This window comes from Saccostrea echinata, unplaced genomic scaffold (assembly GCF_033153115.1).
Source record: "Saccostrea echinata isolate AGI-Se365-2 ecotype Australia unplaced genomic scaffold, CSIRO_AGI_Sech_v1 ptg000054l, whole genome shotgun sequence".
NCBI lineage: Eukaryota > Metazoa > Mollusca > Bivalvia > Ostreida > Ostreidae > Saccostrea > Saccostrea echinata.
In genome coordinates this window covers 49,630,037-49,643,270 of record NW_026889803.1, presented here as the reverse complement: position 1 = coordinate 49,643,270, position 13,234 = coordinate 49,630,037, and the positions used below count along the sequence as shown (strand labels likewise).

Sequence of the window (13,234 nt, the reverse complement as noted above, 5' to 3'; positions counted from 1 at the left end):
TCACCAGCCCCCAGATTTCTGTTTCTTCCTGTTGTCAATACAATTACTTCTTGGTTATTTGTAGCAGTACATGTATGTAGTCATACTGAAGAGATGTAAACAACAAACCCACCTCATTTTCCTGTTGAGAAAGAAGCTTGTTTATTTCTTTTTCTGATATGTAATATGAATCAGTGTTTGTTCATAACATAGAATTCTAAACTTTAAGTGGTAGATCTAGCTTTACTGTTGTAGAGATTAATATATCAGGCATGCTGGAAAGAAAAGTAAAAGCTGTATTCAATGATGAAAATATTTCTTAATTGCTGATTTTTTTTTTATTAAGTGACTACAAATAAAGAAAACAAAAGGTTAAAAGAGGGTGAAATCCCTGAGCTTAGATGTATTACTGCTTTTCCAGGTTTTTAAACTGGTTTTAATGTGAATCCTTTCAATAGATACTCTCTTGTAATAAATTTTCTTGACTATAACATGTAGACAATGCAACATAACATTTAGTGTACAACTCACAGAATAAATGTTCAAAATAGCAATTTATATCTTTTTTAACAAACAATAAGTAATTCAGCAAAAGATGATCATATTAACCAGGCTTGTCCACAAAATGGGCATGGGTACATTTATATCATTTCATGTGTTGAAATTGATTTGATGGTGATGTCTACTTTAAACAGACACAATGCTTTGTAACTGTCAATATACAAAGTTTTTCTCGTTTCTATTCATGTACATATTACTCATTTAAACACATGTATCTTTTAAAGAGGAAAAACATCCTCCGTGGTTATTCTGATTTAACTGATTAAACCCAGAGAGAACTAGAAATGAGCAAACTACTTTGAAAACATCTACCCATTAAGGCAGGAGTTCAAATATGTATGAAAGTGTCTCACTTGGACAGCCATAAACCTTCAGTACGGACACAGGAAAGTGAAACTTCGTTGATCTCCATTCTGTCAATCTCTTTAAGTGGAGATTCAAAAACGCACTCCATTAAATTTGCAAATAAAAGACCCAAGAGGCTTCTTTTAATGCACACAGTTAACATTCATCTCTGAAGAGACACGGAGAGTTTCTTTTTGAACACTCTTGTCCTGTTGGATGTCGCTATAGACGTGTACGCGTGACTTTGTTCGGGACTTTGCTCCAAAAGGTCTAATGATTGGTATTCCCTGTCGGCAGGGATCGTCATGTAGTGACATTCGTCCTCCCCTTCCCCATTGCCCTTTGACTCTTCGGTGAGCTGTTCCTTACTTGAGAACCAGGATGCATATTCGTTCTGGATGTCCTTAACGCTGGGAGGGTCAGAGGTTTCTCTTTCTCTTCGATTTCTATTTATGAAATAAAATAATTCTAACCTTGTAACCTAATATACCGGTATAAAATGAAATTGATATCAACTGAATTGGAAAAAAAAATGCTAAATAGTACTGAATGTTGAAAATATGAAAATTTATGTGTATATATACATGTATATTTATATTTATATATATATATATATATATATATATATATATATATATGGAAGAATTCTAGATACCTTTTGATTAATGCAATTATTATAACCAGTAACACGATAAAAGTGAATATTACAGCTGTTCCAATGGATAAAAGATGAATAGGACCAAGACCAAAAAGACGAATATCTGAAAAGAGATGAACAGATAATGTTCATTATTTTAAAATACTTGGGGCATGCAAGCATTTCTTCTGGAAAATATCACAAGCACCTGACGTATTGATGGTGCCCCCCTCACCCTCCCTTCCGGGCATTTTTAGTAGACACGCTATCTTATCAAAAATATCCGAAATTTTAGTTAATCATACTTATATTCCGATATTATTTTCTGGGTTTTTTATTAAGTTACAGAGATTGTCCCTCTACATTAACTAAAAAATACTACAGAAGGGCAATCTCTAAAACTCAACAAAAATTATTGGCACAAGATATAGATTTTTGTTGTTAACAAGATATACAATATCATTTAGTAAAGATTATTACCATGTTTGTAGAGGTAATAATTGTATAATATGTGAAGTGAACGACAGAATAACTCGTGCACACAACATAATTAATTGTGCGAGCAATATTTTTCAAAAAAAAAAAAAAATAAAAAAATAAATTAAATTTCGAAATATGCCGTGGTATCTCACAGGCACCTGAAGCATGGATCCCCCCCCCTCCCAACTAACTAATAAAATATGAGGAGTCTTTATTTTCTCAAAAATATGTGATTTCTTTGTCAATTCATCTGTATGTCATTCAGTGCTATTGGTTTGTACTTTTGTAAGGTTTAAAAATTGGCCACATACTGTATTTTTATTAATATACCCTATATGGCCAATTTTTAAATCTTAACAAAACCAATTGCAAAGAATGACATACAGATAGAATTGACGGAGAAATCATATTATTTCGAGAAAATAAAGACTCCTCATATTTAATTACTTAGTTCATGTAGTTGGGGGGGGGGGGGGTCCAAGCAGCTTCAGATGCCTGTGCCTATATAACGTAAAATCCACCTGTGGCTTCACTCTTTTATTTGAGCGCTCCATTATTTTTCAGGAATGGAGAGTTGAAAATTACATTGAAAACAGAATCTGTTATGTTCCTTCCTGTACCTCTACCTAGGAAAGAACTTAGAAAAGAACTGCGAACGATAGTATTGTTCTCCCGCCTACCTCAAAGTCAATTTTCAAACATTAACAGATTTGAATAATTGTTCATATTTATATAGATATTTATATGAATTTTCACAAAACATATCAAATTTGGGAAAACAAAGAGAGATAACTCTATAATTTTGGTAAAACTTTTGTTTTAATGGAAAACAGAAAATATTTTTAAACATCTCTCTCCCCCCCCCCCCCCCCCCCCCCCGGTGAAACAAAAATTCCTTTTTACATGTATTAAGAATCGTTATTTAACAAATTCATACCAAAAGTTTTGTTGTTTTACGGGGGGGGGGGGGGGGGCATATGTTTACAGACAAAAAACATCAGAAATGATCATTTTATTACAAATTTCAACGGGGTTTACAGCTAAAAAATTGTACTTTATCAATACACTGTAATATATGTTTAGTTTTACAGGAGTTATTCGTACAAACAAATTTAAGCAGGTTGGAGAGAATACTCGAAATCGGGTATTATCCGTGAAATCGCGTATAGTCCCCGAAATCGGGGTATCGTTGTATCCGCGAAATCGGGTATAGGCGGTGTAATCACCTTATAAAACTTAAACAATGGGATGGCGCATTTTGCCGAGTCAACTTTCACCTAGAGACAAATGTTATTTAAAGGTATCACTAGCCAAATAACAATTTGGAAGTCTGAATTAATGCGCATATGACAACAAATACCCGTGGAGCTTAGTACATTTCATGATCTGCACCCAAACAAACGTTCGTTCTGCTTTTATATTTTATATTAATGTTAAATGTATTTGCATCTTCTTCATGTTCATACCCAACACAACAGAACTATTAAATATCAGAAGTCTGGAATTTATAATATTTTCACATCAATACGACAAACATGAACATTTTGTACATAATTCAATTTATACGGAAACACATTTCACACACAAAATAATCTGACATTTAAACAGGGGTTTTCTATCGTATTTAATTATGCGTCATTAATTGCTTTATAATTCATTTTGTGCATAAAAATAATTCATTACAAAACTGGCAGTGTTAAGAATCGAACCCGATACCTTCACCTTCGGCGTCAGGTACTCATCTCACTACGCTATCGAAGCTGTTGAATGACAAAGGATTTAAATAACTTCAGTACACTTTTTTCGCCTTACTTTTTCTCGATATAGAAATAAATACTACTAATATGTTAAATGTATATTTACAGTGTATCTTATAAATATTCTTTATTACATATTAACAAACAATAATTGCAAGCATTTAAAAAGGTGGATTTTACGCGGGTTAATATACTCGTAGTGCTCCATTCCTTAAAAGCAATGGGCCTTGGCTCCTTCGGGGCCTCGGCTCTATTTCTTTTAAGGAATGGAACACTATTCGTACATTAACCCTTACTTCGTAGGAAAGTAACGCGGAAGAAAAAACATGAAAGTTTCTGACAGGCATATCTCACCGTTATTTTCGAGTGCTACGACATCCGTCCGTGTGATGTTATCTTGAAGAGTTACATTACTAACTGTTGGGGACAGGGTAGTCAATGGCCGAAACCTGTTTTTTCTCTGATTCGGAACTTTTGAGTTTACACTGCTATAGTCTTCAATGATCAGAGTCGTCAGCGAGTTGCGTTTACCTAGGAATGGATGAAGTTACATTTGGAATACTGGACAACGCTTACTTCTTATTAATTAATCAAAAATGAATACTAACATACCTGTTAAACACAGTGGAGGGAGAGACACGCTGCAGGGTTGATAGCTAAATGTCATTCTATCGCCTTCCAGTTTCACAACCTTACAAGTCTCGAGGTATCCTAATAATGGATAGAAAAATATTAATACACTCTAGTCAGCTTTTCACGTTTAAAGGCGTACACTCAAATGTACCTTACTACGGAAAATTATCGAAAAAGAAGCTAAGGTCTAATATTTCTCGGTCTTTAATAATAGCATAATATTGCAATCATGTATCCCCTTCGTAGGAAGCTCTGGTTGACTTTTATACAGTTTTTACGTTACGGGGGGTACAACCAAACATTTTCAGTTGGGGGGGGGGGCACCCCAAGGTCGTAAGATTTAATTATTGAAGGGGCACAAACACAGTGGCTATGTTTACTATAATAAACTATATATCGGCAAAATTATCGGGGGGGGGGGGGGGGCACAACCTCCCACCCCCAGGTTCCTATGGCCATGCCAATGGAAGACATTGAGAGGATTAATTACGATTTAAATTCTGTAACTGACTTTCTGTAACAACAGGCATGGAATTTATTGTGCGAACCTAATTTCCACGAATTTCCTTTTTATTGTTTTGCGCAAAATTTTTAGCACTTTGTGCATTTTTCTTTTTATTGTGCTATTTTACCTATTTTTTTGAGAAACAGGAAAAGGCTAAAAATAGACGTGCTGAAAATGTACACCGGACGAACATCACTAAGTTCCCCCTTTTTATTCTTTTTTCTTTCTTTCAAGTTTACTCGGGACTTCCCCATGAAAAAAAAATTAACTACGGAGTGTTGAATACCATGAACAATTTTACATTAATTCTTTAAAAACAAAATATGATCTCATTTCTCATTCATATCTTGACCACCACGCCATGACCCTGGTGAAAAAATATGACGTTTAATCATGATGCATCTACCATAATATCTTAGTTAAAGACATGCAAAATATTCATGGGTTCCAATGTGTTTGCAACAAGATTTGTAAACATCTCTAATAGCACAGTGTATACTGAACGTTAAGGACACTGGCAACTCGTCAACGTTCTCAAAATTACAACTGTGTTTCAATGTCTTAATGCCCAGTGACTGTGACCAGCAGATTCTTGTATATTATATTTCTTAAGATTATTGCATTGTCCGTTTTGCCCCCCCCCCCCAAATAAAACTCAGAGAGAATGGTTTCATTTAAAATTCATTTTTATCAATTCATTCAAACCAAAGTGACTTAAAAATATTTTGTATTTAGAGAAAAATCCTCTAAGAGTTGTTGCGTTTTAAACGAATGGTTTATCCCTCTCTGAGAAATGATCATCACAGAATAAAGTACTGGCATTATAAGCTACTAAGATAATACTTATAGAAACACTTAAATAATAAATTCCTTCTCCTGGTCTGACGACGTTTTTAAAGACCATACCATGCGCGGATCTAGAGGGGTCCCCCCCCCCCCCCGAAATCGTGGACCCCATCATCACCACGAAATAGGTGTTTTTCACGATTTGGAAATGGAATTTAGGTTGTTTTGTTTTTTTTCCCTTGCTTGTCAAGTAATTTTCTGGGTTTAATACGTTTGGGAAGGGAATTTAGTGGGTTTTTTTTTCTTTTGCTTGTCCAGAAATTTTTGGGTTAGAAATTTTTTTTGACTGGGGTGGACCCCCCCCCCCCTGGAAAAAAAATTCCTGGATCCGCGCCTGCATACAGAGGCAATACTCTGGAAACACTAAACAATAAATTCCCATACCTGGCTTGTTGAAGTTTCTGATGATCATAGCCCGGTTGGTGGGGAACACGGTCCTGTTGTGAAGGTTCCTAATGTCCTCATAAGACATTATACTAGCCACTTCATAACCGTTAGCACACCGCACGGCCATTCTCGTCAGGTGCTCACGCGACACCAGGTTTCCTGGAACAATAAGGAGTTGTATTACATGTATATTGTATCTTGATTTATTATATTAATTTGGCAAAATGATTTGATGACAATTAAAAGCACCACGTGTCGCATACAGGAGCCAAGAAAGAAGATGGGTGAACAAGGCGTGCAGAATGCCTATAGCTTCAGATATTAAAAAAATCATATTCAATTTGTGAATTAAGTATTTAAAGTAAAGTTCTCATTATTGAAATTTATGAAATTATGATCAACAAAACTTTTCTGAGAAAAAAAGATCTCGGAAAAAAAAATCTTTTATTAAAAAATGAAATAATATTCGTGGGATTCGAACCCTAGCAATAAAAATCCGGAGTATCATATTGCTTTGAGACTAACACGCTAACCACTACGCTATAAAGCTCCTGATGAACAGTGGCATTTAAATCATGTTCGTGATATGACCTTTGACTTAATGGACTTAAGTATTTCTCGGAAAGATGTGAATGCTTTGTCATAAAAGTGTACTTTTAAGGTATAGTGGGTCTTTGCTCCATGTTTTTGTAAACCAAAAAAATGTATATTTTTATGCAAACTTTTAGGATTAACTTTCAAAAAAATGGAGCGAAGACCCACTCATATCGAAAAATTTTGTTAAAGTATGAGAAAATGGTCCTTTTTGTCCTCTTTAGTGTGTGTATGCTATTTCATATGCAAATAATTTCAGTCTTTGTGAAATTTTTGTAAATTGTAGAGATTTTACATAAAATATACTTTAATGTTAGATGAAATATCAAATAAAATTTTGATAAAATTGAGAATTTATTTTTCACTTCATATTTGTCGCACTATAGGCACTTCGCCCGCCTTGTTCACCCATCTTCTTAATGCCGTGGCAAATTTAGTGTATTTGACGTATGGATGAATGAAGAAGGTACTCAGAGCATATTATATTACATATAAATGTATTATTCTAAAATACTTGAATTATGTAAATGATGTCACTTACGGCAGATAAAGTCTAGACTCTGACTAGGAGAGCCCCTAGTTTGTCCTACGACCAGTCGAGAGCAGTTATCTGTAATAATGCATACAATTTGTTTCAGACTCTCGTGGAAAAAGTAAAAAAAAAAAGGGGGGGGGTAAATGTTACAGCAAAAAGCGTGTAAAACGTTTTTCTTAAAAAACAAACAAACAATTAAAATTAATGTATATTTTTGACGATAGCAAATTAAAATTCCGAATCTCGTATTGAAAATTAAAGATCTATATAAACAACTTAAGAATATAATGTTAATTATGATAATCTTTATTAACGACAGACGCTGAAAACGATTTATTTGTTATCAATAGATGACCAAATTCCAAAGAAAGCCATTTCACACTAGAATCACATGTGATCAATACGGAGGCCCATATAACCAGTAGGTATCAAACATATATGTATACCTCGTGTTCGGCAGCCTAGCTCCACCAATTTTCCACTGACCCAGTAACTCTGTCCTGGCTCCATAGCGCCGAAATCCGAGCTCTTAAGCTCAAAATCGTTAACTAGTGGGCAATTCTGAGAGGCAGTGTCATAATCAGACGTGACGCCAAGTCTTATAGCCGCGTTCGCTTTTAAAAAAAGTTATAAATTAATTGATATACAATTTTACTATTACAAGTCACTGTTTGGTGTTAATTTAAATTTAAATATAAACTGTTATCGTTGATTCCAATGCTAAATAAAGTTTTATTCTACCATTTTGTTTTGACAGTAATTCTATCATTATTAAGAAATTATTTTTTTGTTTAGTATGTGATATTTGATTGTTTTAAATAAAAATATACACATGTATTTAAAATAATAGATGTATTAAATCTTTGCCCTTTAACAAAATATTGGTGTTGATACAAATTTTGTCTACATGTCAATTTATTTGATTATCATACTAGTATTTCATTTTTTCTCCTTTAAAGAACTAATTTTAATAAAGTTTATACTCTGAAACTCTACACATATAGTATCCTGATCATAAAGTCTTACCAAATACATGAATGTAATATCCACAGAACATAACAATACTGAGACTAATATTAGTTCGGTTGCCCTTCATTTTGAAGACGCGAGATTGATATTTGATGACTCAGTGAGTTTATAAAAATATATCAAGAATAATCACGTGACACGTGTTTAATAACAAAGGAAGTTGACATTACAAAAATATGTACCTATATTGTATTTTTTCTTCCTAAATTTAGTGTGCACCATTGACATACTATACTTAAATGGAACAAGTGCTGGAATTATTTCAAATCTTCTCTAACTTTTGAATAAACTTTAAATTGGTTCAATAGTAGATTTTATAAAACAGATAACATTTCCATACTCTTTCTGAATTTCAATACATGTTCAATCATTTTAAAATATTTTAATGTATTCCATTCTTCACGTTTTACTTGATTGAAGGGGATCCCCCCCCCCCCCTGTAAATCTGACAATATAAAGTAGTAATTTTGAACTATAGAGCACTCTATAACCATGTTTCTAAACCCTAGTATCCTATTTTTTTTAATCGATCTCGAATAATCTGTGTTTCGAATAATCTGTGACACCATTCTGAGGAATAAAAGCTCTCTATATACGAATTTATTATACCTCTTCTGATTTTTACACTGTATGAAGCAACTATTAATATTTGCTATTGTCCACAAAAAGCAGATTCCCCTTGACCAGACTCATTTTCTTTCTGGAAACAGAGATCATTGCCAACTCTCGCACTGATGTACTGTATATTCGGTACAAAGAGTTTACATTCTGCCAAAGCCCAGACATTGATTTGATTCTATAAATATGACTAGACTTGCCAGATTGCATTATATACTTATTTTCCTTTTCCTCTGGAGTGTGAAGATTTTAAAATTTTGTACTGTATTTTTCATAATCGATCACTATAAATATGGTTAAGAAAAATACATTTAATTGCAGTTTTTGACATTTATTTTTCTCCTGAAATAAGGCCATTTCAAGTTTTTTTCTTTGTTTAGCGTCCATCCTTAATTAAAACTATCTTTCTATCCGAAAAAAAACCCCACACAAACCAATAGTAAAAAAAAAAACACACACAGCATTTTAAGCGCAATTCTACAATTTATCATCATTGTCATTTGAGAATTCTCTTCGTATTGCAACTACGTAAAACTAACAGTTTATTGAAACACATTTTTTTTTTTTGGTACACCACTTAATAAAAGAGAGACCCCGAACCCAAAAGAGCAAATTGCGTTTCAAATATTTATATTTTTCGATTTTGTGTTTGTTTTCAATTTCATAACCTCAAAACCAATCCGTCCGCGGACGTTAAACATAGAAAAAAATTGGAATGGCCTAATAAAGTTACGTACCATATTGCTTAAGAGAAAACAAAAATAAGAATTAGATTTCAGGGAAAAATTGAGGACTATGATAAAATCAGATGGTAGATTTGAAGACCTCATACAGATACACATTTCCTTATATGTTGATGAACATGATAATTACTAAAAATGAAACAAAAGCTCTATCTCTCTCCCTCTTTTCTACACTTACTGACAGGTTTGAATTAAACCGCATGAGGAAGTTAACTACAGAGTACAGACATATAATTTTTTTGCACCAAATTCTTACTTTATTCAGTTTATTGATTTTAAAATTTACTTCAAATATACTAGTAGATTTAAATTTTCATTTCAAACGGCTTTAAGTTGTCATATCAAAATTCTCCTCCTCCAATGTTTTCTTATTTGAACACGAGTTTGTCAAAAAAATATTTGCCTTCTTGAAATATAGTCACCCCTACTGTAAAAAATACATATTGCTTTTTAACTCACCTTAGCTGCAGACTCAAGTGAGCTTTTCTGATCAAAAATTTTCTGCTGTCTGTCGTCGGCGCCCTAAACTTTTCACATTTTCATCTTCTTCTCCAGAACCAATGAGCCAATTTCAACAAAACTTGGCACAAAGTATACTTGGGTGAAGATATTCAAGTTTACTCAAATGAAGATCCACGCCTTCTTGCAAGGGGGAGATAATCAAAAAATGGCAAATATAGGGTGGGGTGATATAAAAATTCTTCTTCTCAAGAACCACAGGGACAGAGTAGATGAATTTTATATGAAAGCTTCCTGACACAGTGTAGATTTAATTTTTTTCAAACCAAGGGTTAGGGTGGGGCCACAATAGGAGATCAAAGTTTTACATGGGGGTAGGGGGCCCCTTAGGGATCAGAATTTTACATAGAAATGTACAGGGGACAAATCTTTAGATAGTTGAGATTCAAATTTGTTCAATCCATGGCCCGTGAGGTAGGATGGGGCCAGTTTTATAAATAAATACATGTATAAAGGAAACAATCTTTAAAAACTTATCAAGAACAACTGGGCCATGAACAGTTATGTGCAAGGCTGCAAGCATCCTAAGGTATTGGAGATTCAATTTTGTTCAAACCATGGCCTGGCCCCCAGGGATGACATGGGGCCACCAAAGGGGATCAAAGTTTTGGCCATTTTTGTAATATTTTCAAGATATTAGAAAAATGATGCTATTCTTGATGTCATTATGCATTGACTAGCCAGAAAATTATGTCATTTTTAATTAGGGATGTCAACAAATATTCGATTATTCGAATATTCATTCGATGAGTTGATATTCGAATAAGAATTTATGATTCGAATATTCGTTTTTTTTTCCAGATTTCACAAAAAATAGATAACTATGATTAATTTCGAGGACATCAAAATGAAACACTTCTTTGTAAATCTAAAAGATGTGAAGAGTTTACTTGACAAAATAAATTCATTGATCATTGAATTAATTAGTCTGTAATATCGTAAAGGGATCAATTTCAGAATAAATTGCGTTAATTACTTGATTACCTCGATTGTACATATTCCAAATTCTAAAAATCATTTTCGGGAAAATAGTTAATCAACTACGAAGCTTGTCCTTGGAATTGTTTGTTTGTGTTTTGAAAACATTGAATCAAGGATTATAATTACAACTCTTATTGGGTAGATAATTGTAATTAATTACATACATTTAAATCTGAACAGTATACGACAACCTTGCTCTTGATAAGACGATCAGTTCATCGTTTAGAGCTTAAAAATATAATTTGTAGAATTATAATTCGGATGTTTACATGTACATTCAAATCAGTCTATTTATTTCAAACATCGACAAATAGCAAATGTAAAATTCCTTACTGTACACCCACAAAATTCTACACCCAATTTTTCTTCCAAATCTGTCATGAGGGTAAGATGATGCATATATAAAATGAACTAAATCTTATTGAATATTCGAATATATTCGAATAATTTCATTGAATATTCGAATATGAATTACTGACAAAATTGAAATCCCTAGTATTTTTAATAGATATGCAGTCACAGGGGTCAAAATAATATTTAATGCATTGTCAATTAAAACTAAGCAGTTTTACTTTTTCTAAAACTTGCAGGACCAAAAAAGGCCCTAAGTGAATTTCGAACCTTGCTGACTTTTATCTAATTGAGCAACAGTCTCTAGTCTGTAATTTATTGCAATAAAAATAGCATGTGTCAGCAGGCATTACGTGTATCTGACCAGTTTAATAAGAGAAAGTGTAGGTGGCAGAAGAACCTGATGAGAAAAACAAGTATATACAGAGTCATCAACACCAGTAGTCATTGCATAATGGCTGCAATTGTCGAGATCAAATGATAAATTATACATGCTCTTTATTCATACTTAGTGTTAAGTGTCATGAGCAGATGATTAAGAATAGCAGTGTTGTTACTCCAAGCTTTGTTCTGTTTAATCTAGATGAAATATCACTACAGCAGAAAGGAAGTTCAGTCACATCCCTCTTTGGTTTATAATCATACAAGACCCTCAAACCATGAGTAATTACTTCCTCTTTATTGCTAACATAAAAATATCTAGTTCTTCTTCAGACAGACCAATATCTGGAACACCATCAATTCTTGTAAACCCTTAAAATCAGATATGCAAGAACCATCTGTGTCATGCAATTCCTGAAATTTCTCACCAATTGCACAAAACATTAGCAGTAATTAGAAAATTTTCTCATACCCAGACAAATGTTAAATCATATTCAGAAATGATCCTATTGTTTTAAAGACCCCCAATCCCCAAAAATCAAATCTTGTCTTTTCACATGTTCTAAATAAAATTCATGAATAAAGAACTATATATTGAGGTATATGCATATTTTCACCTCAATAAAATTAAAATTTTGAAAAATCTCTTAAAATGTGCTGAATTGAATATATTGTTTAAAAAATCTGAATTACCCCCTAAAAAATTATATAGTAAAACATGCTTATAACGAAATGCCAGAGATGGAGGATTTTGCTCCATTATAAGCATAATTCGCTATATCCCTTCAGCTTACAATATACTTTTATAGTCACAGGAAATGAAAATTATTTTGCTGTAAGCATCAATTCAATATGAACTTGTTTGCTATAAGGGTGTTTTACTGTAGTTTGAAAATAGATTATTGGCAATTTTTGTTTCTGTGATGTCACAAACTATTTGGATCTTCTAGTATATTTAAGAAAGAGGACAAAATTTGTTCAATTTTGACTATATAATTTTCAAAGTTCAAACTTGATAACAATTAATATTCATATATTTCTTTGATATTATCATTCTAAACATTATATCAAAAGATTGATTTGAAGCAGACCTGCACACAGTGACTTTTAATCAAAACATTGACGTAAAATAAACTTTCTTCTCTAAATATCATTGAAATTTTCTTTTTCATTTTTATGACTTCATATCGAACATATGGCATCATGGCTGATGAAAATATTAAATGCTTTGAAGATTGGAGATATCCCCCCTGGTTTTGAACATATTACACATTTCTCCATCATTTTGATTTTGGGGGCAAATATTGGTCATTATAGAATATAGTCCTTTGACAAATAAAAAGAAGAAAATCT

At 32.9% G+C, this 13,234-nt stretch overlaps 1 protein-coding gene across 1 annotated transcript; it reads right to left on the bottom strand.

Annotated features, from left to right (window-relative positions):
• Positions 1-278: 278 nt before the first annotated feature.
• LOC133204981 (uncharacterized) lies at positions 279-8,355 on the bottom strand. The gene is made up of 8 exons (XM_061340721.1): positions 8,286-8,355; positions 7,706-7,873; positions 7,266-7,334; positions 6,128-6,289; positions 4,372-4,470; positions 4,114-4,290; positions 1,541-1,646; positions 279-1,331 (listed from the first exon to the last, which is right to left on the bottom strand). The coding sequence occupies exons 1-8, from the start codon at positions 8,353-8,355 to the stop codon at positions 1,049-1,051; spliced, it is 1,134 nt and encodes a 377-aa protein (XP_061196705.1). The 3' UTR covers positions 279-1,048.
• Between the last annotated feature and the right edge of the window lie 4,879 nt (positions 8,356-13,234).